Source organism: Muscardinus avellanarius (genome assembly GCF_963383645.1).
Source record: "Muscardinus avellanarius genome assembly, chromosome: 7".
NCBI classification, from domain to species: domain Eukaryota; kingdom Metazoa; phylum Chordata; class Mammalia; order Rodentia; family Gliridae; genus Muscardinus; species Muscardinus avellanarius.
The window spans coordinates 113,708,050-113,733,015 of NC_137793.1; the positions used below are offsets into that span (position 1 = coordinate 113,708,050).

General features: G+C 45.2%; 1 protein-coding gene across 2 annotated transcripts in view; it reads right to left on the reverse strand.

The window, feature by feature from the left end:
• Window positions 1-404: 404 nt before the first annotated feature.
• The window catches only part of PRRC2C (proline rich coiled-coil 2C), a gene marked incomplete at both ends in the record, with an annotated part of 58,028 nt that continues 33,466 nt past the window's right edge, over window positions 405-24,966 (reverse strand). Inside the window, 15 exons of one of the 2 annotated variants that reach the window (XM_080698609.1) lie at window positions 405-662; window positions 2,586-2,822; window positions 3,595-3,721; window positions 4,777-4,880; window positions 5,465-5,683; window positions 7,175-7,282; window positions 7,895-8,126; window positions 10,976-11,112; window positions 11,447-11,559; window positions 12,655-12,858; window positions 14,631-14,841; window positions 18,411-18,512; window positions 21,212-21,304; window positions 22,516-22,767; window positions 22,884-23,072. In XM_080698609.1, the coding sequence (XP_080554735.1) occupies window positions 405-662; window positions 2,586-2,822; window positions 3,595-3,721; window positions 4,777-4,880; window positions 5,465-5,683; window positions 7,175-7,282; window positions 7,895-8,126; window positions 10,976-11,112; window positions 11,447-11,559; window positions 12,655-12,858; window positions 14,631-14,841; window positions 18,411-18,512; window positions 21,212-21,304; window positions 22,516-22,767; window positions 22,884-23,072 (2,586 nt within the window). The remainder of the gene's footprint in view (window positions 663-2,585; window positions 2,823-3,594; window positions 3,722-4,776; window positions 4,881-5,464; window positions 5,684-7,174; window positions 7,283-7,894; window positions 8,127-10,975; window positions 11,113-11,446; window positions 11,560-12,654; window positions 12,859-14,630; window positions 14,842-18,410; window positions 18,513-21,211; window positions 21,305-22,515; window positions 22,768-22,883; window positions 23,073-24,966) is intronic. The other variant, XM_080698610.1, reaches the window with a different exon arrangement.

Here is a 24,966-nt window from a genome sequence, read left to right on the forward strand (position 1 = left end):
AAAAAGTGAGGCTCCTTTCCCCACCGCCAGTTATCTTGCTCTACTCACAGCCACAGGCCGCTGTGCCGAGGCCGCCCTTCCTCTGGCTTCTCGCCTGGGCCTGGTGTCGTATCTGGCCGTGAGGAGCTGTGTGTGTAAATGATACGCACCAAGGAGCTGTGTGCAGGCTTGCGTGTGAGTGTGCCTGAAGGTCCGTGGCCATCGGCTGGGAAGGTGCTGTAGAGCTGGTGCAAGTTTGCCAAGCCGCAGGGGACGGTGCCGCCGCCGTGTGTCAGTGGGGACGGCTCCTCCGTCTCCCGTGCATCTCCAAGCTCTAGACAGCAGAGCATCACAGCCCATTCTAACCCTGCGGCTGCGGGCATTCTGTCCTTCCCCTCCCTGGACGCCCTCACTCCAGCACAGCCTTAGGACTTTGTTTCTTCGGTCTTGATCGCTTGAGGTTTGATTGGTCCGGTTCTAACAGGTTTGGGGGCTATGGCAGGTGCAGGAGGTGGCTTCTCCTCCGCTTTCTCCTGGCAGACCCCAGGAGGCTCGGTTAGGGTCTCGGGCGCTTTGCTGGACTCACTGTCCACTTTCTGGGCTTTGCCTCCTATCTGTTTGCTCTGTTGCTGTTCAGAGAAGAAGCGCTGCGTGGACTGAAGAACCTCTGCTCTCTGTTTTGCCTTAAAAAATGAGAAACAAGAATTGGAAATACTGCAGCACTACCAAAGCCTGTCCAATCAACCAATCTCAGCTCAAACTCTCGGACCAATCACAGATCAGTATTCCCAATGATGGTTTGGCCCAAGCCAAAAGTACCTCATAGATCTTTCAGCTTTTAATGCATAGACCTCTTCCTATCTCTGAAAACATTTCATGTGATTTTTTTTTAAAAAACATTTGAAATAAGACCACCTCCCACCATCTTTTCAGAGTTTGCCCTCTTATAAATAATAAAATACAGACTGCTGCTGGTCTATCTTTTCTGGAACAGCTTACTGATAGCAAATTTTATTCAGGGAGGATGCTTAGTCTGCAAACATACATGTAACACTTAAAACTTCTAGTTATCAACACGTGGTCTACAATAAAACGAAAAGGAAGCACTTGTATTGTGGCATTACCAACACCTAGGACCAAATGTCTTGTGGCTGAGTCCTCTTCCCACAGCTCTCCTCTGCAGGGGAAGAGCACCAGAAATTAGTAACTCCGACCCCACTCCGTCACTAAGCTGACAGCTCCTACCGCAACCTGAGCTGGCGACGCAGCTGCCTTGCTTCACTGCTCTGTGTCCCGCTCAATATACTTACGTCGATCTGCCAAGGGCAGCTGTGACACATGCAATCAACACTGAGTGTCTACACCTCCTGCACATAACAAAAAACTGTTCACGCTCCACAGTAGTTGCCTGTACTAACTCGTACTAAAGATGTAAAGCATTTTTAAGAAACCTCTGTACTGTCCCACCCCATTAAGATCATTAAGCTCTAAAGTAATTTCTAACAAGAGATATGTAAAAGTCAACCACTAAGGAGCCAGAAGCAGACTGGAAATGAGGCCACATAATCTCCAAAACCTTTATGGACACTAGTGTTTTTAGTAGAAACAGATCCCAGGCACACAACCTAGTAGAAGTAGATAATGCCTAATAGTTTTACTGCAGGGCGGCCTCCACATTTTATTATGTGGCATCAGAAACACACAGGACGCCAACCCAGAGAGGCCTTTCCACCCCTCACCTGCATTCTCTTACAAGATCATTGCACATTCGGATTTGGAGCAGAGCAGGCTGCATGGCACCCTGCGCGTAGGCAGTTGGCTCTGCTGTCCTACTCTGACCTACGTGATGACCAACCAGATAAAACTGCTAGAACGCCTGCAGCCATCCCCAGGCAGTGTAGTGACCCACTCCCCCGGCCCGCAGACAGCAGACGCCCCATGAGGCTGTCCCCACACAGCGCGGCCCAGCTTGGGCCTGTGGTGCCATCGCCACGAAGGGTCCCAGAGTGCTTGGCTGGGCTCAGCTCCCTACAACTGCGCAGCCCACCGTGAACCAGGCCGCCTCAAGGCAGGCAAGAGACGTGAGCACAGCCTGAGAAGACGCGACTAATGTATCGCGAGGGAACAAAAATTCTGACAGGTGATGCCTTACCCACCCCAGAGTCTTTACATAACCACGATACAAAATAAGCTAGGTGAGGGGGGGGGGGAGGGAAAACAAAGCCAAAAAAATAAAAAAAATAAAATAAAAATAAAAAATAAAAGAAAATGGGGAAGCTTTAACAATCCATGACTTTTGTGCTATTCCAAAAACATAGCACCAGATCTCAGATCTCCCTCAAGCATGTACTTCACGAGCAATTCACCTGGCCACCAGAGTCTAAGGTGTTAATTATTTTTTTAACCATAATTGCAAAAAAAAAAAAAAAAAAAAAGGGGGGGGTGGAGAAAAAAGAAAAAAAAAAAAAGAGGGTGGGGGAAGAAGGGGAAAAACAGACAACAAAAAAGGAACGCACAGAAGGGCCCGGCGAGTCTCTAGACAAGGGCGCCGGGCGTAGGCGCCGTGGCTCTGCCCTGGCTCTGCCCGCTGCGAGCGCTGTACTAACCTTCATGTCTTGTTCAGCCTTCAGCGCAGCCTGGGCCTGATTACCTCTGGCTCCAGACAGCGGCCCACAAGGGCCCCTGGCTGCGTGTGGCAAGCGAGCATGGCTCATGAGGCCTGTGGTCAGCGGAGGAGGCATCTGGCTGGCCAGCGCCATTGGCGGCCTCTGGACAGGCGCTGGGAAGGTGTTAGTATGTGGGGCTCTTACCAATGGAGGGACCAGGTTAGGCTGAGAGAGAATCTGAGTGAAAAAAACAAAACATACAACATTGAACTGTTATGAAAAAAAAAAAAAAAAAAAACCTGCCGACCAGACCAGGTAGGCTCATCCCAGAGAACACCTGCCGTCCTGCCAGTGAGGGGGCTGGGGCGGGGCCGTCACATTAACAAGGCCAGGCGGCGAGGGCTCGAGAGCGACACTGGGCAAAGCGGCTCCGCGCGTGGGCCGGGCCTAGCACCTCCATTGCGGGTTTAGAGGGACAGAAAAGCTGTTTAGGATGTCTTCAAAAACGGCATATGCCCACACCAAATTTAATCTGAGGATAAATACTATCAATATTAATTCAACAATATGTTTTCCTTAGAAACCAATTCTGGTTTGTGAGAGTTATAATCAATTTTAATTAGTCTTTTAATATGGTCATAAAAGGAAAAAAGGTAACATTCTTACACATTAATTAAAAAACATCATTTTGGAAGTAATGTGATTTGAAACCCACTTTGAGTCTAGAAAATTTCAAGCACTGGGACCCTTCGCTAAAAAATTTGACTTCCTCAGAAAAGATAAAAGGAACGGGGCTCATATTAGAGCTGTGTGGGGAATCTTTCTTGTAAAACTAAGCGATTAGACTGGGTCTAGCTATAAACTGCAATGGATATTATAAATACTGTTAGAAACCAGAGACTATCATTCAAACACTGGTTAGCAAGTGGCTAAGACTATGAAAGCAGAGACTTAGTGAGCGTGGCCACTGTCTGCAGAGGTTCAGGCAGGCCGACACGCAGCCGCCCACCTGGGGTGCGAATTGTGCAGGGAACGGAGGGGCCATCCTCACGGCGGCAGGGGCCGGCTGGAACTGCTTCTGATAGACGATGCTGTTCATCTTGCTGGACTGGCTGTTTGGACTTGTTGAAGTAGCCCTGCGAGGGAAGCCATTACTGGTCAGCACAATAATGTTATTGGGGTGTGCACATGTACGTGTGTGTATGTTGGGAATGGAACCCAGACACATTTTACCTGTGAGGTTCACACTCCCAGCCCTTTTGACTTTTATTTTGAAACCAGGTCTCACTGAGTTGCAAAAGGCCTCACTAAGTAGCAGAGGCTGTCCGCAAACCGTGATCTTCCTGTTTGAGGCTCCTGAATGCTGGGATTTCAAGCATGTGGCACCATGCCCAGCTTCACTTTTTATAACAAGGTCTCACTAAGTTGCTGAAGCTGGACTTGAACCTGTGAGACTTCTGTCTCCTCCCCCACCCCCCACCAAGCACTGGAATTATAGGTATGCACCACCAGACCAGGCTGCCATTAGATTTTTATAGACATTTTTCTTGGTATTTTCATCCTACTTGGTAGTTGATGAAAATCCACTCAACACTGTGTGGTAGGAGACACTGGAGAGAGGCAAGAGGGAGACTAGCTACTTGCCCTGCCTTTGTCTTCCTCTCTCGTGGCCCTGGATGGACAGGGCTGTGCATGCTGGGCAGCACCCACTGGCGAGCCACATCTCTAGCACTTTGTTACTGGTCTCAACCCGCAGGTCCTCTTGCCCTCGTCTCTGAGTAGCTGGACACCTACTTAAAAGAGTTTTCTGCAGGGCGTGGTGGCGCACACTTATAATCCCTACGCTTGGGAGGCAGAGACAGGAGGATCGTGCAGGTTCGAAGCCAGCCACACTGGCTTAAGAGACCTGGTTTCCAAAAGTAAAAAAAGTATAATAGGCCTGGGAGTATACTCCGGAGGTAGAAGGGCTTCCAGGAACCCCAGTACCACCACCACAAAAAACAAAAAACAAACAAAAAAAACAAAAAAAAAAAACCCTTTTCTTAAAACACTTATGTGAATGTTAAAATTATCTAGATGTCTTATTGACTACTTTTCTGCTAAACACAGGATCAGTGATAGGTCACATATGTAATAAACAAATGGTGATCAATTACTTTGAAACTTTATAAGCAAATTTAAATAATTTTACCGAAAGGGACTAGACGTTGGTGTTGTACTTCTACCTCCAATCGGAGGTGTGCCTGGTTTTATATCAATGCCACTTCCAAAGGCTTTTAGTTCCATTTCCGACATCTGAGGAAAAAGACATAAAATACATTCAACATTCCTTCAATTCCATGAGCTAAGTGCCACATTTGCTGTCTTAGGCATGCACGAAGTCCTAAGCCCCAGGCTTTGCCAAGTGGACTTAGGTGAATGTAAGAGACACCATTAATCTAACTCTTCACAAAATTTTGATGTTTTCTGTATTTAGGTAAAAACAAGCGGAGCCAAACACAGGAATGAATTGTAATAGATAAAAAAAAGTGTACTGGGCCTTGCAATTTCTTGCAGGGCCCCAGAAATCAATGCATTTTATTCTTACAGACAACACGAACACCTATCTCTGAAGACATAACCTTTTTTTTCCCTGGTAGCAGGCATGGAACCCAGGAGCATCGTACCTCCTCCAAGCTACACCCCTGCCCTATTTTTTAGTCTTTTTATTTTTGAAACAGGGTCTCACTGAGTTGTGAGGGCCTAAGTAGCCGAGGCTGTCCGCGAACGGCGATCCTCTGGTCTCAGCCTCCCGAATGCCGGGATTACAGGCATGTGCCACCATGCCCGGCTTAACCTTAGCTTTTTAAATGAGCCGCGCCTGACTGGTGCCCACGTACTTTCCCTGTGTTCGCGATCATGCTGTGCTGGGCCCCGGCAGGGATCAAGCCTCTGAAGGGCTGGCTGACTTGGGCAGGGCGGCCCAGGCTCTGGGCCTGTGCTTGCGGAGCAGTGTGCTGCAGCGGAGGCTGGAGAGTCTGGGGCAAAGCAATCAGAGGCTGCCCGGTAGATCCAAAACTCGGCAGGGAAAGCTGGGATGCAGGCAAAGGTACTGTAACCTAGGAAACAAGCAGATGGCAACTGCAGCGATTTGCTTATCATATCCTTTTTACTACATACAACCCTTCAAATACTGTCTGAGTAAAACTTTTTAACTCTCTCCATTCTTTTTTCTGCGATACTGGGGTGGAACACAGGGGCTTTCTACCTCCGGGATATACTCCCAGACCTATTTTATATTTCATTTGGAAACAAGGTCTCACTAAGTCGCTGAGAGCCTAAGTAGCTGAGGCTGGCTTCGAACCTGCGCGATCCTCCTGTCTCAGCCTCCCAAGTACTGGGATTACAAGTGTGAGCCACCACGCCTGGCTTCCATTCTTTTATTAAAACACAACAAAATGTAGTCACCTGTCACTTAGTGACAGAGACATGCTTTGGGAAATGCACTGCTGAGCAATTTATCACTGTGTGCATCACTGTCTTTCCATAAAGCAACATACCGGGTGATATATTCTCCTCTCTTTGGAAGCAAGGTACTGTGTGTCCTAGGTGTGGGCGACCCTCTCCCCACCCCTCAGCCCACAGCACAGATGACACAAGACAGCGTGACGCCACGCCCAACAGGGAATACATATAGCCTCACAGGACCACTGTCACTTATGTAATCTGTTGATGTTGAAACATCACTGTGTGGCACATGCATGCAGATTTAATGTTACTTATAATGAAAACCTGTAACAAATAATTATGACTATCTTTGAATAGTCATAGTCCATGTCAAATAACCACAAAATACATGACATTTTAAAGCAGCCACAGTTCCATATTATTGTTTTTTGAGTCTGATCAAAAGGCATTTTGACAAAAAAAAAATCTTTCATTTCCCATACAATCATTTTATTTAATCTTAATGTCAGTATGATATTTCTTAGGATAAATTGCCAGTCCCTAAAAAGAACTAAAAAGAGCCATGAGAAAACGGCAAATGGCTCTCCTCCTCCTCCAGCCTCCCAACTGCAGAAGAGTAAATGATATTAATATGAGACTTTAACAAAATGACACCTTTCCACAGAAGAGTGTTGCTGCCTGAGTACACTGAGTGTTTCAGTGTTACTGCTTGGGCACACTTTAGTGTTTAAGTGTCACTACCTGGGTACACTTTAGTGTTTAGGTGTCACTACACAGGCACAGCCTGAGTGTTTAGGCGTCACTACCTGGGCACACTTTAGTGTGTAGGCGTCACTACACAGGCACACCCTGAGTGTGTAGGCGTCACTCCCTGGGCACACTGTGTCACCGTATTCTCATTCTCGGCTGCACCACCCAATGCGCTACACTAACTTGAATGATGCTTCTTTAGTGTCTTCCTCCCCCCAACACTACAGGGTAAACTAAATTATCACAATTAAGTTTTTAAAAAATAGTTTCCAAACTTTATATTCAGAGTCTTTGTGAAGTCTGCAAAGTACCCCTTGGTCTGGCCCTACAGTAACAAATTAACAAAAATAATAGTGAAGAAAATTGAGGAAATTTACCATGCCATAGTTTACCTGCTGGAGAGCACTCGGCGACTGGGCAGTGTTATAGAAACTTGTCTGACCAGGCTGCTGTACTTGTCCAGAATAGAGATTTGAAGCCTGGGTAAGATTTGCTCTAGCCTAGAAAAAAAAATAGGTAAGAAAATAGCCTTTAGTTTTAAAGAATTTCTAAGTCAGAGATGAAGGCTATTATCTCAAAGCAATCTCTAGCAATATTTATTAATATTAGGTAAAAAGGAAAAGTAAGACCACTGCGTTTTCATTTTCTTTTTTTGCGGGTCTGGAGATGGAACCCAGGGGCATTGAACCTCCAAGCTACACCCCCTGCCCTATTTTTTATTCTTTTATTTTGAAACCGGGTCTCACTAAGTGGCTGAGGCTGTCTCCGAACCATGATCCCCCGGACTCAGCCTCCCGAATGCTAGGATTACAAGCGTGCGCCACCATGCCCAGCTCATTGTGTCTTTTAACATGGATCTATTACGCATTTTTTTCTTTAAAAGAATGTTTCCCAGCCAGGAGGATCGTGGTTCGCGGACAGCCTCAGCTACTTAGTGAGACCCTGTTTCAAAATAAAGAACAAAAAATTAGGGCAGGGGGTGTGGCTCGGAGCTCAAATGCCCCTGGGTTCCATCCCCAGACCCGCAAAAAAGAATGTTTCCTTAAGTAATGTGCATAAAAAACCAAAACTAGAGACACAATAATCGCGCACCGTTGTGGCCCCCGCCTCACCTGGAGAAGGTGGGTATCGATCAGCTGGGAACTCCCCAGCCCTGATGCCTGCCCCAGCTGATGGTCATACAATATAGGAATAGGCTGAGGATTTGAAGTCTGCTGAAAGGCAAGACCTGGCTGCGCCTTGGCAAGTTCCTGGTGCTGGACAGCGGGGAAGTTGTGAATAGCAGTACCAGAAAGGACCACAGATGGCTGGGATAGACTGCTTTGCATAAAGGCTGGCTGAGATCTACATCGGTATTAAAGAGAAAAAGATTGTGTTACAACTTTATCTGGAATCTGAAAATCTTAAGAACAAATATCTCAACAAGTACTCTAGGGCTTAGGGATGTAACTACTCTGAAAATCTCAACCTGTGCCTTCAATACAGTAGCCACTAGCTGCAATTATTGGCATTCTACCTCCTGAGCTACACCTCCAGCTCGGTCTTTTGCTTTATTTCAAAATGGTCTTCCTAAAGTTGCTGTTTGCTGTGTGCTGGCCCTGAATCTGTGGCCCCGTCTCGGCCACTGTGCCCGGCTTATACTGAGCTCACATTCTCTTTCCACAGAACAGGTCTGGTCTTGCAAAGCACACATTCCAAGTTGATTGGTGACATGGGGATTGCCATGTGGAACCTGCCATGTGCAGCTGTGCCAGGATACACAGGCCTGATCGCCGAGCTCCTCGCCAGAGCGGGAACGAACTGGCGGGCGCCAACACTGTTTCACAAGTGGCTCTGTCTGTGCAAAGGAATCTGGCCTGGGCTGGGCTATACCTCTATAGCTCAATGGCAGAGCACTGGCCTGGTATACCTAAGGCCATGGGTCTGATCTCTAGCACAGGGAAAAAGAAAGAAGAGGGGGCGGTGTGTGACACTTGCTTATGAGATTAGATCCGTTATTCTTCGACTAGAAATCTTACCATTTTATTCATTCCTTCATTTACAGTGAGGGTCACTGAACCCAGGACCTTCCATATAACACACAAGCGAGCTACCACTGAGCTATACTCCCAGTCCTCCTTTCAATCTCCTGAGTCCTGTGATACAGACATGTGCTACCACACCTGGCAACTCTATTTTCTTTGAAAGAAGTTTAATTAGTTGAATGGGGTAATTCTTTAGGCTTACTAGTGATGGTAACCTAAAAGAAATAACCTAAATCAATTAGTGTATTTTTTTTTAAAACTTTTGTGGTTCTCGGGATGGAGCCCAAAAGCATTCTACCTTTTGAGTCCTACCTCAGGCTCTACTTTTAGTTATTATTCCTTTATTTTTTGAGGTACTGGGGATTGAACCCAGGGGCATTCTACCTCTAAGCTATATCCCCAGCCCAATTTTTTATTCTTTATTTTAAAACAGGGTCTTAAGCCGGGCGTGGTGGCGCACGCTTGTAATCCCAGCATTCGGGAGGCTGAGACCTGGAGGATCGCGGTTCGCGGACAGCCTCAGCTACTTAGTGAGGCCCTCTGCAACTCAGTGAGACCCGGTTTCAAAATAAAGAATAAAAAATAGGGCAGGGGGTGTAGCCCGGAGGTCAAATGCCCCTGGGTTCCATCCCCAGACCCGCAAAAAAAAAAAAAAAAAAAAAAAAAAAAATAAAACAGGGTCTTGCTAAGTTGCAGAGGACCTCAATAAGTAGCTGAGGATGGCCGTGAACCTGTCATCCTTGTCTCGGCATCGCCAGGAGTGGGATTACAAGCGTGCGCCACCACACCTGGCGTAGTTTTTATTTTAAAACAGGTTTTTGGCCGGGCGTGGTGGCCCACACTTGTAATCCCAGTACTAGGGAGGCTGAGACAGGAGGATCGCAGGTTCACGGTCAGCCTCAGCTAGTAAGGGCCCCTGTGATTTAGTGAGACCCTGTTTCAAAATAAAAAATAAAAAATAGGGCTGGGGATATAGCTTAGAGGTAGGGTGCCCCTGGGTTCAATCCCCAGTACTGCAAAACAAAACAAAACAAAACAAACTCTTGCTTATTGCAGAGGGTCTCACTAAGTTGCCGAGACTGGACCTATAATCCTCTTGTCTCAGCCTCTCAAGTACTAAAATTACAGGCAGGTATCCAATATGCCCAGCTAATCAATGTCAAGTTTAATGTACAAATTATGAAAATCTGAACCACGTATAAAAACCGAATTCCGCCAGGCATGGTGGTGCACGCTTGTAATCCTAGCATTTAGGTGGTTGATACAGAAGGATCGTGGTTTGTGGCCAGCCTCAGCTACTACTTAGTGAGGCCCTTTGCAACTCAGTGAGACCCTGTTTCAAAATAAAGAATAAATAACAGGACTGGGGGTGTAGCTTGAAGGTAGAATGCCCCTGGGTTCCATCCCTAGTGTCGCCAAAACAACAACAACAAAACAAACAAACAAAAAAACCCCAATTCCTAAAAGCAAATGCACCGCTCTGTAACCTTCCTAGATAAATGTGTCCTGAATCTCCCCCTCATTAGGGCCATTACTATAGCATCAACAACAGCTACACTTTGACGCACTGTTCCTACCATTTGACTCTGACCTCCACATGTCAAACGGGGATAACTTCATTTGCTGTGTAGTTGTATGAGGACTAAATTAAGTGTAGTCAATGTATGTGAAGGGCAAAAGAGCGATCATATATAAGGCCATATGGACAAGTTTTTCACTATTTTCCTAATTGCAAAGAAAATCTGAAGTGCACCTGAATACATCTGTAGAGACCACGTTTTCCTGTACCACACAGGCTCGTCACCAGGACTACTTCTGTGTTTTCACACTCTTCTCTCTTCCGTCATACCCACCGCCTGCCCTCTGTCCCCAAGGACACTAGTTATCTACCATGCCCCAGCTTGGAGACTTGTAGTTGGCTGCAACCACATGGCACGTGGACATTGTTAGCAGTATTTGCTGTGATTCTGAACTCTTCGGGAGCGCTGTCACCTGCTGTATCAGAAGGCCTGGAGGCCCGACTTCCTTTCATCAAGTCAGTCTGAGATGACCAGAGCCTGTGGCTCAGGGCATACAGTCAGCATGGCTAACTAATGTTTATAGCACAGACGTCCCAGCTTTGGGGAAGGATGAAGCAGCAGGATTATGATAAGGAGGAGCAGCAGTTACCTATATGGTTGAAGTGAAGAACTGAATAGCTCCTGAGCCTGGGAAGCTGCAGGCCCCGCCCCCAAACTCAGCTGGGCTTGAGGCTGCCCTTGCAATGGGGCATAAATAGGGATCGGGATTTGCTGGACTGAAGTCGGCTGCAACGCAATGAGACAAATGTGAGTGTGGATATGAAAATGTATGAGCATGCACACAACGAAAAAGTAACACACATAAAAAGAATAAAGTGCAAAGAGCAGATATCAGCTCCCCTTTAAAACCAAATGCAAACTTCTCAATGCATCATACATTCTATACTGTTAACGATTATGCTCTGGAAAAGGTGGATAAGTTCAAAATTTACTAAGAATCTATCGAGATAATCATGTGTAGTTAAGATCTTAGGGGAGCCTATCTCGCAGTGTAAGGTAACTATCACAGCCACAAAAACGGCAAGAAACAAGTTCAGATGAAGAAATCGTTGGCATTCACCTGAGAGAGCCCTGGCTGGAAGCCTTGCTGCTGAGCCAGGGACGGGGGAGCCAATCGTGCATGTTGGGTACTGAATAAATGACTCGTGTCCACGTAGAAAGCTGGAATTTGAGCTGAAGATCAGAAAAAACAAGCAGACAGGGGAGTCTAAGCATCAGAACTTCCCCAATAGTAAATATAAACCACGTTTTGTAGCAGATTGAAAATTACATGAGCCCTCTGAAACAATATAGTCACATAAAAAGTAGAAATACGAAAAATGCAAATGCAAAAATTACCCCACAAAGCTTCTAAGGCAGAAGAGTCATATTAATAAACAACGTAACCCCTGAGATTATGGAAAAATAAACACTGTCAAGCACTGCCAGCGGGGTACATATTGGTGAAATTCTACATAAAAACTGAGTATGAACCTACTCATGCAATCAGCAAGTCTACTCCAACTTTAAGTCTATTAGAATTCAGCAGAATATTTCAAAATAACCCATTTCTAGGTACTATATACACTATTTTGTAACTGGGTGCTTTTATATAATACTGTATTCTGGAGAACTCACACTGTTTTCCATGTCACTTTATAAACAGTATTCAAATGTGAAATTTATCTGTATAAGATTCCTAGCTATAAAACTGTTACTACAGTGAGTGTGTACACAGGCTTCCTGAATTGCTTAAAAAAAAAAAAAAAGATTACTAACAAGACCTGGTATCTTTACAGATCTACAAATCCCAGGTATTAATGAATGCTGGCTATTATTGATCTTTCTTTTATAAAAGGTAAGAAATAGCCTTACTGTTTTGAAATTCAAATCATCAGCTTATTAAATGTTTCAGATGGACAATGATGTTCAGCAGAGCCAGCTGCCTCACGGCCACTTGCTACTTTACATTTGCTTTTTCTTCCTTTTCCCAAGAACTTCATCACTGTTAGTTTCAGGTAACACAACTTTTTGTAATTTGACTGGAAATAGTGTCACATGTGTGACTTAGTTTCCAAATTATTACTTATCTGTCCTAAGTGTACAAAAAACAACTGGCAAAGAACAATTTCCAAGAGTCCCAAAGTACTTGTCAAGGAGGGCCAGGACTCCTCTCTATAAGGGGACATACAGAGGAGGAGAAGAGGAGGAGGAGGAGGAAGACATCCAAGCATTTTAAAATTAAAAAGTCTTCACTGTCTAGATTCATATTCAAGTTAAGAACATTACCTGCTGCAGACTGAGACACATAAACTTGCGGACTCTGTTGCTGCTGGGCAATCAGGGAAGGCATGCAGTTCAGCTGTGAAAAGTGACTGGCTGACGGCAGGCTGCTTGTCTGTAATTGCTGGGGCTTCACTTTACAAATATTAGGCGGGTCAGACGTGGTCGTAGATTTCGTACTCAAAGAAGAGGTAGTGTATGTACCAGCCCCTATATTGGGGGTTGGAATAAAATGAGGAGAAAACAGAGCGTACTTAGAAGTGCAGCTGCTGTTCCAGTCCCAGTAAGAAAGCAGAGAACCCATGCATGCGCCACCAAGAACAGCAGGCCCTCTGGATCTGGGGGTCCTGCCTGGGAGCCCCTGAGCAACTAGCGATCCAAGCTAGCAGAAGCTGCAGCTGCAGCCTCCTTCCTGGCTGCATCCCTTAACAACAGTGTGACAGCTACTTATGTAACATCAGCACTGTGTTGGGCACTAGCAGTAAGCAAGAGGTGGTCTGGAGCACAGTGAGGATGCACGTAGGCCTTATGCACACCACGGACATAAGGACTTGTGCACCCAGGGATTTTGGTATAGTGGTAGGATCCCAGAACCAATCCTCCAAAGGATACCCGTACTTATAAACTTATAAAAGGAGGCTTACAAAAAGAGGGCGCACTTATCATTAAATGCAAACAAGACGACAAAATCTGAAGGAAAAAATAAATAAATAAAGAGAACTGGGAATGTGCCCTGGGTTTAATCTACAGCATTGTAAACAAAACAATAAACCCAAACCAAAACCCATACTTGGGCGTGGATGCACATGCCTGTAATCCCAGTGTTTGTAAGGCTGAAACAGGAGGATGGTGGGTTCAAGGACAATGTAGGGAGGCTCTTAGCAACCTAGTGTGACCCTGTTTCAAAACCAAAAAGTAAAAAGGGCTGGGTGTGATATCTTGGAGGTAGAATATACTTGAGTTTCATCCCCAGTAGCACACATGCACACCCCAGAATACACACAAAAAAAGACTACAGTAACAACATCCTCCGTCAAAAGCCCCCAAATCAACCCTCAAACCAATGGATTTCATTGCTCAAAAGCAGAGGTTAGAAATTCTATACATCATCTTCACTAAAAAAGTGCCCATAAGTTAAGTTCATACAGCAAAGTATTTGAAAGCTGTGTACTTCTGTATTATTCCTGAGCGGATCCAATTAGGTGTAACTAGGTTAAAAATGACAATCTCAAGGTAACAAATGTCACAGAAAAAACTTAAAAAGATTTTTTACATACTCTTTACTATATAGACACACATGTGTAAGAGAAATAAATCTAGCAAAATCTATTTTAGTAAGACATTAAAAAAATTCTGAGGGTAAAAGGGGAGGGGGAAAGGTAAGTGGTATAAAAAGTTATTTTTTTTATTTTTATTTTGGCGGGATTAGGGATAGAACCCGGGGCAGTCTACCTCCGAGATATACCCTATTCTTCTTCTTCTTTTTTTTTGGTGGTACTGGGATTCCTGGAAGCCATTCTACAGCCTCCCGAGTACAGGGCTTACCAGTGAGAAGTTTTTTTGGCACTGGGGATGGAACCCAGAGGCATTCTATCTATGAACTACAACCCTCAGCCCTACTTTATTTTTATTTGGAAACAGGGTCTCACTACTTACTGAGACTGCTCTCAAACTTGCAATCCTCCTGTCTCAGACTCCCAAGAACTGTGATTACAGGCCTGTATCACCATGCACAGCTTGAGAAGTTTTATGAAAGACCTGATAACTATCTCATGAACAATGACATTCCTTTTGTATATAATACATTTTGGGGGATAATGAAGAGAAGAATGTAAGAACTTTTAAATAATTCAAGACATTTAAGCTAGGGATGCAGCTCGGGGCAGAGCACTCGCTTAGTCTGCCTCAGGTTCTGAGTTCAGTCCCCAGCAACCCCCCCCCCCAATAAAAAAGCCTTAAAAAGAAGTGCAAAGCAGGCATACCCGACAGCGATGTAGTGGGAGTGACCGAGGCAACAGGGATCGGTGGCATGGCTGCGCTGGAGAAGGAGCTGTAGCTGGCAGGGGCCGGCCCGCTGGCGCTGCTGCTGCTGCTGCTGCTCCCCGTCACCAGCGGCGGCGCTGTGGAGGCCACGGGAGAGCCCTTCTCCCGCACATTCGGGGAATTCTCCCATGCCTTGCGAGCAGACTCCATCTGCAAAACAACAGACACTGGTAAAGCAAATAGGCTCACTGTTAGTGCAGAATACACACAGGCCACGCACATGTTCGTTCCTGGAGGCAGAGGCAACTTAGCAGTGCACCTGGCTGAAGCCCCTGGGATGCTATCACCTGGCCCTTCCTCTCTTGCTTCCAGCTGCCAAGAGGTGAGCAGCTTCACTCCACGTAGCCTTCCCACTACCCACGGCGTTCGGGCTCAAGCTTGGAGCGTCGGACACCAGGGGCCAAACTCACCTTTCCTCCTTTAAGATCCTAATGTCAGGTCCATTGGTCACAGCAACAAAGAATGCACACACACAGACATATCTGTGTCTGTGTATATTGAAATGTAAATTTCAAATATGTGTCAAAGAATAAAATAAGGCGGCACATGCCTGTAATTCCAGGACTTGGGAGGCTGAGACTGGGGGATCACAGGTTTGAGGCCAGTCTCAGTCTCTTAGTGAGGCCTTTAGCAACACAGCAAGACCCTCTTTCAAAATAAAGTTGGGCTGGATTGTAGCTCAGAGGTAGAATGCTCCTGGATTCCAGCCTGGGTTACACCAATTAAACCAAAACAAAACAGCACAACTACAAAAATGAAAGGATAAGATCTAGGGCATTCAAAACTGTTACTTTGCTTCTGTACTCAATTTGGGCATAGGTCCCATGATGTTTCTACCAGAGAACTTGTTGACAACTTGGGGAGCACGTCAGCCAACGAGCTCTATCGTTTGTGTTATGGAAACAAAAGCCCCTCTGCCCAGCGGCGGAGAAAAGGAGATGAGCCCCCAGTAGCAGAGGTTACGTGAAGGCCCACCAACCCCACCCTTACGTGTTAAGCCTGTCCTTTCCGGAAGGGCAGCCATCTCTTGGTGGGCTGTCTCGTGCTTAGTATTTTAAAGCGCAACATAACTAGAACAGTTCTAGGCCCGAGTGTAGTATGGACACCTCCTGCTTCGCATCCAGACCTCAGCAACAGTCCAGGTTTCGGTCTTATTCATTTGCATTTGTGGTCCTGGTTTGAACTGGTCTCCTGATTTAATTTTTTAAAGGCAGAAACCTTCTCATTTCAATCTATTTAAAGCAATACTGTTTAAAAGATGTTCTATAAATGCAAGTCATTTTCAAATTTTCTAGTAGCCGGCTTGGTAGCCACATTTTTAAAGTAAAAGGGGGCAATGTTAATCTTGACAATCACCCCAATGTATCTACCGATATGTATATTTTATAGACAGTCGGGTTATATTACATATTGAGGTAGCATTTCTAATGTATTCTTCCAGCACATCTCAGTTTGGAATAGTCAGAGCTGAGGTGCTTAACAGCTACATGGAGCTAGTGGGTTCTGGATTGAGTGCAGGTGAGCATCCTAATACATCTTGAGGTTACTTTAACAAGTAGCAAATAGATGTACATATTATATTACGGAGTTTCTAGTTATCAGTGGAGATAACGGGCTGAGAGGAAAATTTAAAATAATCTGTAACACTCAACTGTGATGACTTGATGTGAGGGCACCATGCACGTTTTTTTTTTTTTTTTTTGGTGGTGGTGGTGGTGGTCCTGGGGGGAACTGAACTCAGGAACAGTCTACTTCTGTGCTGTACCCCCAGCCCTATCTCACCCTTCACTTTGAAATGGGATCTCACTGAGTACCAGGGGCTGGCCTTAACCTGCACCCCCTATCTCAGCCTACCACATACCAGGATTTATCAAGGTGTGAGCGACTGAGTCCAGCTTACAAATAACACTTTCAACACCACTGCTGGAAAGCTTATTTGTCCCGGAAGTGCTAATATCTAAGACTTTAATCAATTTTAAGAATCTGAGAAATACCACATACTTTAGAGCTGCCTCCCTTTAAAATGCACACTGTTCACAATTTAAGTAACTGTCTGAGAAAAGGTTTTCCTCCTCCCAATCACCTTATTTATTTCACAGTATTTTATTTTACAATCAAAGTTGTGAGAGGGAATCACAAAGCAATCTGCTTGTGGGCTGGAGTAACTTGATAAGATGCAATGTCTTCCGTGCATTTTATTGGAAAATAAAAAATTAATGTCAAATAATCAGCACAGCATAGGTTATATTAATTTTATTCCTTAAGCAAGAAAACTTGAGCTTCTATTTTTGGAAATTTATAGAAAATAAAAGTACAATTACTTATCTATACATACTGTCAATAGCAACCATGTAGGTTTTTTTTCCTACATTTCAGCTATTACTCAGTGAGATGCCAGAAACACACACACAAACAGACAGACAGACAGACACACACACACACACACACACACACACACACACACACACACACACAGATTTTAAGCTAACTGAAACTCTAAAAGTAGTAGATTATTTCTTCTTGGTATATTAAAAACATGACTGAAAGGCAAAGCTGAACAGGTACACCCCAAAATAACAGGCTTAAAACGTAAAACATACTTGTTTATGTGAAATTAGATGACTGTCCTGAACAGTGTAATGTTAAAGACATGAAAGGTTAGACAAGTAGAGAATACCGACTGAGAGTCATTTCAGTGGAACAACCCAAGACAGAGGGAGCTGGCGGTGAGCAGGAAGGTCTGGCACACAGGGCGAGACCGACACATGCAGAGGCCGCCATCTCCTGAGCGTAGCCCCCAGCCTCCACTGCACCTCGCCTCCCAGGGGGGTTAGAGGCAAAGGAGACAGGCGGTCGGGAGGCTTCGCGGAGGAAGAGGCCACAAATGAACACGCTACACGGCAAAGTAACTTGGCTTCCTCTCTCTGTCTCTAAACTCCAAAGAGATTATGTTCAACCAGTGTACACTAAGACCCGCCGAGAGGTTAATCACTACACTTGCCAGGTGAGGAGCAGAAAGTACCAGTGAGAGAAGTAAACGCACTTCAGAAAACCTTCACCTTGATTCCATGTTTTTAAACTGACTAATAATGCTGAGGCCAACAAGTTGAAAGTAGTTTCAAGTAACTCAATTGAAAGAAAAAAGAAAAAGAATAAACTTAGGTCAAATTATAAAGGTAACAGGAGACAAAAAGAAAGTAAAACCTTAACTAGTAAGTGCTACATCTTTTTTCCCACAGAAATCCAAATCCCGATGTTGCTAACAAAGCAAGCTTGTGCTAGCCAACTGCCTCCATGTGCAATACTCTCATTACATTGTGCTAATTCACCTCGCAGGTCACTGGCAGAAAAGAAAAAGTTTGCATTCTTGTGATTATTTGTACTTAAGGCTCAGTAACAAATCTTAAAAAGCGTGGAATACCAACTAATACGTCCCCCAATTAAGATCTCTGAGGAACTCGGCACAAACGCAGGATACAAATGTTTGCTGACAAAATTCATGTGCATATTAAGGCCTCATTTTAAATTGAAGATATCAAGTCACTGCTAAGTGGTGTTAAAAGATACTAAGATTTTAAAAAATCATTTTACACCCCTAGTTCCTCAGCTTTGAATTGCTGTTTACCACCCGAAACTAGTAAAAGCATCAGAGAGCCTTGTTAACGTATGTCTCCTCGCATGCAACAACTCAGGCCCTAGGAGACAGACAACGTACATACCTTAAAGGTGAGGCTGAAAGTAGTGGGAGGAGCCGGGGTGAGGCTGGAGCTCTGCGGTGCAGCCTCCCTCTTGGGGAGGGGCAGGGTGTTGGGCAGGGGCACCTGAAAGGCAGGCAACACACATCACCAACTACGTCTGCTGCAAAAGCCCACTCCTCACACCCTGCTAATATGCTCCAAGGGTGGCACTGACATCTCGTCAGAGACAACAGGGGTGGCTAATTACTTAGAATTATACTGTTCATAGTAGCTGATAATTATGTTAAGAAGAAAACACTGTTCTTATTTTTGTGTGTGAATAGAATTAGCAGAAATGTACTGAATGTAAGGTGCACACACTGGAAGACTGTCTTCTGCTACTTTAAAGTGGACTCGAGTTGCCTGGGGCTGTTGTTAAATCAGATTTGGATTTCCTTGCTTTAGGCCTGAAATCCTGCATTTCAAACAAGCTCCCACATGATGCCAATGCTGCTGGTCCAAGGGCCACACTTCGTGTAGCAGAGAGGTAAAGAACCCCACCGGCACGGCACATGGACAATCGAGATTCTATAGCAGAAGTCTTAGTGTGACAATGAAAACAAGAGGAACTAACCTCTTTTCTGCAATACAGACAACTTCGCTGTGGCCAGAATGAAAATGGTCTCCAGAGCCAAGGGTGGAGCAGCACCTTCACCTGTCACCAGCGCTGCTCGGCTGAGTAATACAAGGAGCGCGGCGAGTCCCACTAGGAACTCTGCAACAGCTCACTACTCAAGCCTGGGACACCTGAGATTCTGATTCTGATGGTTCGTTCGGCTGTTCAGGTAACTATGGACGGAATGCTTGAAAGCTTTGAGAGCATCACTGCGTGACACTACGGGCCCTCTAGTGGAGATTGGTCATATCACAGACTAGTTAGTGGAGATTCTTTAATAAATCTTGAAAGCAGTGATGGTATAATAATAAAAAATACCACCTACACTTACACCTTCAGGACAGTCATATTTAATGATTGTAATATTGGGTAATGTTAACAGTAATATCAGTTAATATAGTAACTATATAGTAGCAACAGCAACAAAAAGAAACTGTATTAAGCCTCAATGAGATTTTCTAATCCTCCCTGCCCCTAATTGGCCTCTCTGCTCTCAAAGCTAAACTGCCAGCTGTGGGGCCCTCGGCGGTCAGCAGCACACAGGCCACCACGCCAGCCATCCTCCGCAGCAGAAACCTCATGATGCTGCTCACCTGGACATGACCAGGAACAACATTTGAAGGCTTCTGAGAACAATGGTCTTTTCCTCCTTATTTACATTTCATAAAGAGAATTTTCAGAGGATAGCTTGCATCATGTACTTTCTTAAAAATCCACATAGTGACAAGAGTTTAAACTGAGTTGTTTATTCCTTCCCAAATTTCCCATGATACAAGAAGTTAATAAAAACATCTCAACTGCTGTCAGAAAAGTGGGAAGAAGTAGCATATGAAATGCAGTTTTACAGCACTGAAAACCTGAACAAACTGTGTTCATCAGCCTCCAGAGCTCCTTTTGGAGGGGAGCAGTACTGAGAATTGAGCCCAGGGGAATTCTATTTCTGAGCCACATACCCAGCCCTATTTGTTATTTATTTTCAAACAGGGCCTCACTACTTAAATATCCAAGGCTGGCTCAAACCTATGATCCTGCTGTCTCTGTCCCAAGCAATGGGATCACAAGCCTGCGCACCTCCCCTGCTGGCTCAGAGAGCTCACTTCACCAAAATACTCCTCTCTGCTTCTGTCTCTCAGCTACGAAGTTAAAAATTTTTCAACTGGATCACAAAAACTGGAGTAAGCCACTTGTAATGAAGCTCACCCTTCTAAATTCCATATACGTGATGCTAGAAGGAAAAAGAGTAAGCAAGGGGGAAATACGACAAAAATCAAGACTTTTATACTCAAGAATACTTACCTGCAAAAGAGGTTTTTAAAAGAATGATCAACATTTAACCTACTAGTCTTTAACTCTGGAGGGCTGTATTTTAAGACAGCAGCTAACCAAACATCTGCCACATGAAACAAGGACCAAAACACTGACTTTTTCTTCTTGTGGCGCTGTGACCAGGGCGCTCTACTGCCGAGACACACCCTAGCCCTGTCTGTGTTTTGTTTAGAGACGAGGTCTCACGACATGGCTCAGGGTGGGCTCAGTCTTGCCACATGCCTCTCAAACAGCTGGGATTCCAGGCATACCACCACATCTGGCAGACCACTCACATTTTGAAGCTTACCAATTTCATCGGCCTGTCAGTGACCTACGCAAATTAACACACGTCGCCAACTTTTAACACAACCATGAAAACTGCAACTCTGGGGAATCACTTAGTTTTAAGGGCATTTTAAAGAGTTTTAAAACATAACTCAATCTTCACAAAAGCATTATTGGTAAGATAGAATATATACATTTCATTAACTTCAAAAGGAATTCTAATTCTTCTTGTTGCCTTAAATTAGTAAGGTTTTATTGCAAAGCCAAATTAAATGGTGAATCTGTAGAACGTGAGAGCTAGGAACAGAAATGACCGCAACCTGGTTAATAGAATTAGCATGCACAGAATCACACCTGAGCACCTCAAGCCTTATCTGGAGTGCGAAGCTGCTGACTCAGGAAAGCCAAACACCCATATGGACGAGTTTGCTAATTACACTACAGCGCACCTTGACACAATCTACTACCAACTCCTTCCCTGATGGTCACTACAGTCAGGAAAACAAATAAGATGTGCTTGGTAACAACAGCCAGATCCTACCTGAGCTGGCCAAGGCTCAGAGTAATTACTTACATTATTAACCAAAGTATCCTCCATCTTTGCATTATTAGTAGCCACAGTGTTAGGCAGAGAGGAAGAAGGTGTAGTATAGTCTGTAACAGACTCCTGTGGAGGAGTAATAGAAACAATTACGTTTCAATCATTTTCTAATGATAGCCCAACAGACACAAAGTTGCTGTGAAAGAAAGCAGGAGAGAAGCCTCAAGACTCAACATCAGGACACCTCGTTCACCATGTCGGGAGGATCATGCAACAAGAACGCACCATCAGAACAACTGCCAACTGCCGAGCCTTGTACATGTGTGGAAACCACTGCCTGGTCCTGGGGCAGTACCAATAATTCATTTTGTGGGTTATTAAAAACAACCTTCCTATGTGTTTGTCATAATTTATAGCTCACTATTCACTATGAATGTTTGATTTCAAAAAAAGAATGTGGATAAGCAAATACCAAAACATTAGCTGTCACAATAATTAAGAGTTTAGGATACACTTAATTATTGTCACACATCTTTCCTTTAAATATGGTAGAGTTGGATCACTTGAGTTTTTAACTGTCAGTTGTATGACAGTTAAAAAGAGAGAACTATTTATATAACACAGAAGGTTTACCATCATGCTCAGCGACCAGAGTGAACTCAGGGTGGCAGACAGAAGTGTGTTTTCCTCCACCTGCCCTCCCAGCCCCTCACTAAGCCCTGTGCTTAGTGAGTAGAGCTGTCTCCTCCCTATCTGTGGGGGTCGGCTTCCAGAAAGCCCTGCAGACAGGGAAATCTATGGATGCTCAAGCCCCCTAGCATATTAAAAGTGTAGTGTTTGCATACATATAACCTTCTGGTATACTTTAAAATCATCTCTAGATCATATAATATCCAATACAAAGTAAATACTATGCAAATAGTTGTTATACTGTATTACCTAAGAAATAAGGAAAAAAAAAAAAAACACCCTGTGATACAGAGGCAGTATTTAAAAAATATTTTGGATCTGTAATTGATTTTAACTATGGAAGATGAACAGAGACAGAGGGCTGAAGATATTTGAAAAAATATATGGCTTCTAAATCCAAGTTCACATCCTCTAGTGCCCAAACTAGTCATCTGACCCAACCATGAAAGAAAGCTGGCTAACCTGGGCTCAGATAGTGCCCCATCTCAACGTAGAATCTCACTAGTAGGCAAGATAAGGCTCCACTACATTAGCAAAATAGAAATATTTACTGCAGACAACTTCTTTACATCACACATGCACACCACAAAATAAAAAATGACAGCTCACAAGTGTACAGAGCCGCGCGCCCTCGGCCCCGGGCTCACCTTGGCACTCGCGCCGTACTCTGCAGTCGACACCGAGATCACTGTTCCTATCTCAGGCGGCATCTCCGAGGCGGCTTTGGCCTCCTTTGGTGCCGCAGGGTCTGCGCTTCGCACTGCTGCGGGGCTCGGCCTCTCTGGTCCTTCCGGCTCCACCTGCTGGCCATCTTTTACCTTCCTGTTTCTTAGCGACCGCTCCTTCCCGATGGGACCAGGCTTGTGCTCTTTGCTTTCCACTGGACTCAGATCTGGAAGCTGAGGCCGAGGTTATGATACAGGGCACCATGAGGCAGAGGTTGTGATACAGGGCACCACGAGAGGCGGTCACCAAAACCTGAGCTCGCTTTAGAGCTCTGCTACCCGGCTCCTACCTTCTGGGCTTTGGCGGGCCCTGCCCGCGGCTGCTTATGCCGTTGCTCCTTGGGTTCAGCTCCCTTGTCGGTTGGCTTTTCCGAAAGCACAGGCACGACTTCACTCTCATTCCCATTTGAAGCGGGAGCACCAAACTGTATTGTGTCAATTCCAATTTCAACCCCACTCTCTTGACCATTCTTTGTTGCCTAGTGAGAGAGTATTCAAAAATTGCTATCAAAGCTGAGTTCAGATCTGACTGAATGGTTTATATAGCACTATGCATTTTAAAACACGCAACAGAGGGAGATTCCAAGCAATCTACACAGTAACGGAGACTGACACTGATTACTTTTGGTGTGGTGCTGGGGATTGAGTCCAGAGGCATTCTACCCGAGCCCTACTTTATTCTTTATTTGGAAACAGGGCCTCATTAGTTGCTGGCCACAAACCTGGCATCCCTCTATCCCAGCCTCCCAAGTACTGGGACGACAAGTGTGTGTGCCTGGTTGACATGGATCACATTTTAAGAGAAGCTTCCTCTAAACACTCTGATCGATATTAGAAAATAACTGACGAAATGAAAACCAGCACGAGACTGAAACCAACATTTATTTTAATGTTCTGGCTCTCCTCACAGCCTTGTGATGCATGTGTGCGTGTGTGTGTTGGGGGTCCTGGGGGCAAAAGCCAGGGGCCGTACACCTCTGAGCTGTACCCCAGCCCAGCTTTATATTTTAGTTTGAAACAGGGTCTCACTTGGTTGCTGAGGGCCTCGCTAAGTCGCTGAGGCTGGCCTCAACCTCCCTGAGGACTGGGATTAGCCAGCATGGCGGGCTTGTTTCATCTAAGACAAGCGTAAAAGCATCAGAGGAATGTGCAAACGGGAGCGAGAGACCACAAGGCCAACGTCACCTACTCGGAAGTCTGCTTTGAAAAGGAAAGTATAAAGTGCTCTGTGGTGGTAAAGTGGCATACACACCCAGAACTCACTCAACAGCCAACTCACCGCACACATTCCCTTGTGCTAGGCAACCTAACTTGCATTCTGGTGGGTACTGCACTCCCGGTACTTGAGGCTGAGACAGGAAATGCGGCCTCAGCAACTTAAAGGCAAGCAAGTGACTCTCCTGTGTGGAAGGCAGGGAGTAAGTGGGATACCAGAGGGACTGCAGACGGTGGAGGAGCCAGGAGGTGGGCTGGGCAAGGGGAGAGGGAGGCCAATGGAGGAAGCACCTTCAGTGACAGTGTCCCGCAATACCCTGCGTGTGGAAAGCCCACCTAGTGCCGTGTGCACGGACCACCACCAAGAACGTTAGAATGTGAGACAACGCACCAAGTAAAGTAAAAAACGTGGTAGACAGAGAAAGGTTCCCGAAGAGAGCATACTGAAACTGAATCTAAAAGATAAGATGCATGGGAAGTGCTCCACAATAAAAGCTATCCTCCTCCTCCATCATCACCATCATCATCGGTACTGGGAATTGAACCCAGAGGCATTGTCCCTCTGAGCTACACCTCAGCCCTATTTTTTATTTTGAAATAGGATCTCACTAAGCTGCTTAAGTAGCTGAGGCTGGCAGGAACCTGCTATCCTCTTGTCTCAGCCTCTCATGTATTGGGATTACAAGTGTGTGCCACCACGCCCAGCCTGACTTTATTTATTTGGAAACAGGCCTTACTAGGTTGCTTAGAGTCTCACTAAATTGCTGATGCTGTCCTTGAACCTGAGATCCTCTAGTCTCAGCTTCCCAAGTACTAGGATTACTAGGAGCCGGGCGTGGTGGCCCACACTTGTAATCCCAGCGCTTGGGAGGCAGAGAAAGGAGGATTGCACAAGTTCGAAGCCAGCCTCAGCTACTTAGTGGGAGATGCGAGGATCGCGCAGGTTCGAAGCCAGCCTTGCTGGCTTAAGAGACCCTGTTTCCAAAGAAAAACTATTAAAAAATAGGTCTGGGAGTGTAAGCCCGGAGGTAGAAGAGTTTCCAGGAACCCCAGTACCACACACACACAAAAAAAGAAAAGAAAAGAAAAAAAAAAAAAAAAAAAAAAGAAAGCCCCTGGGTTCCACCCCCAGTACCACACACACATGGATTACAAGCA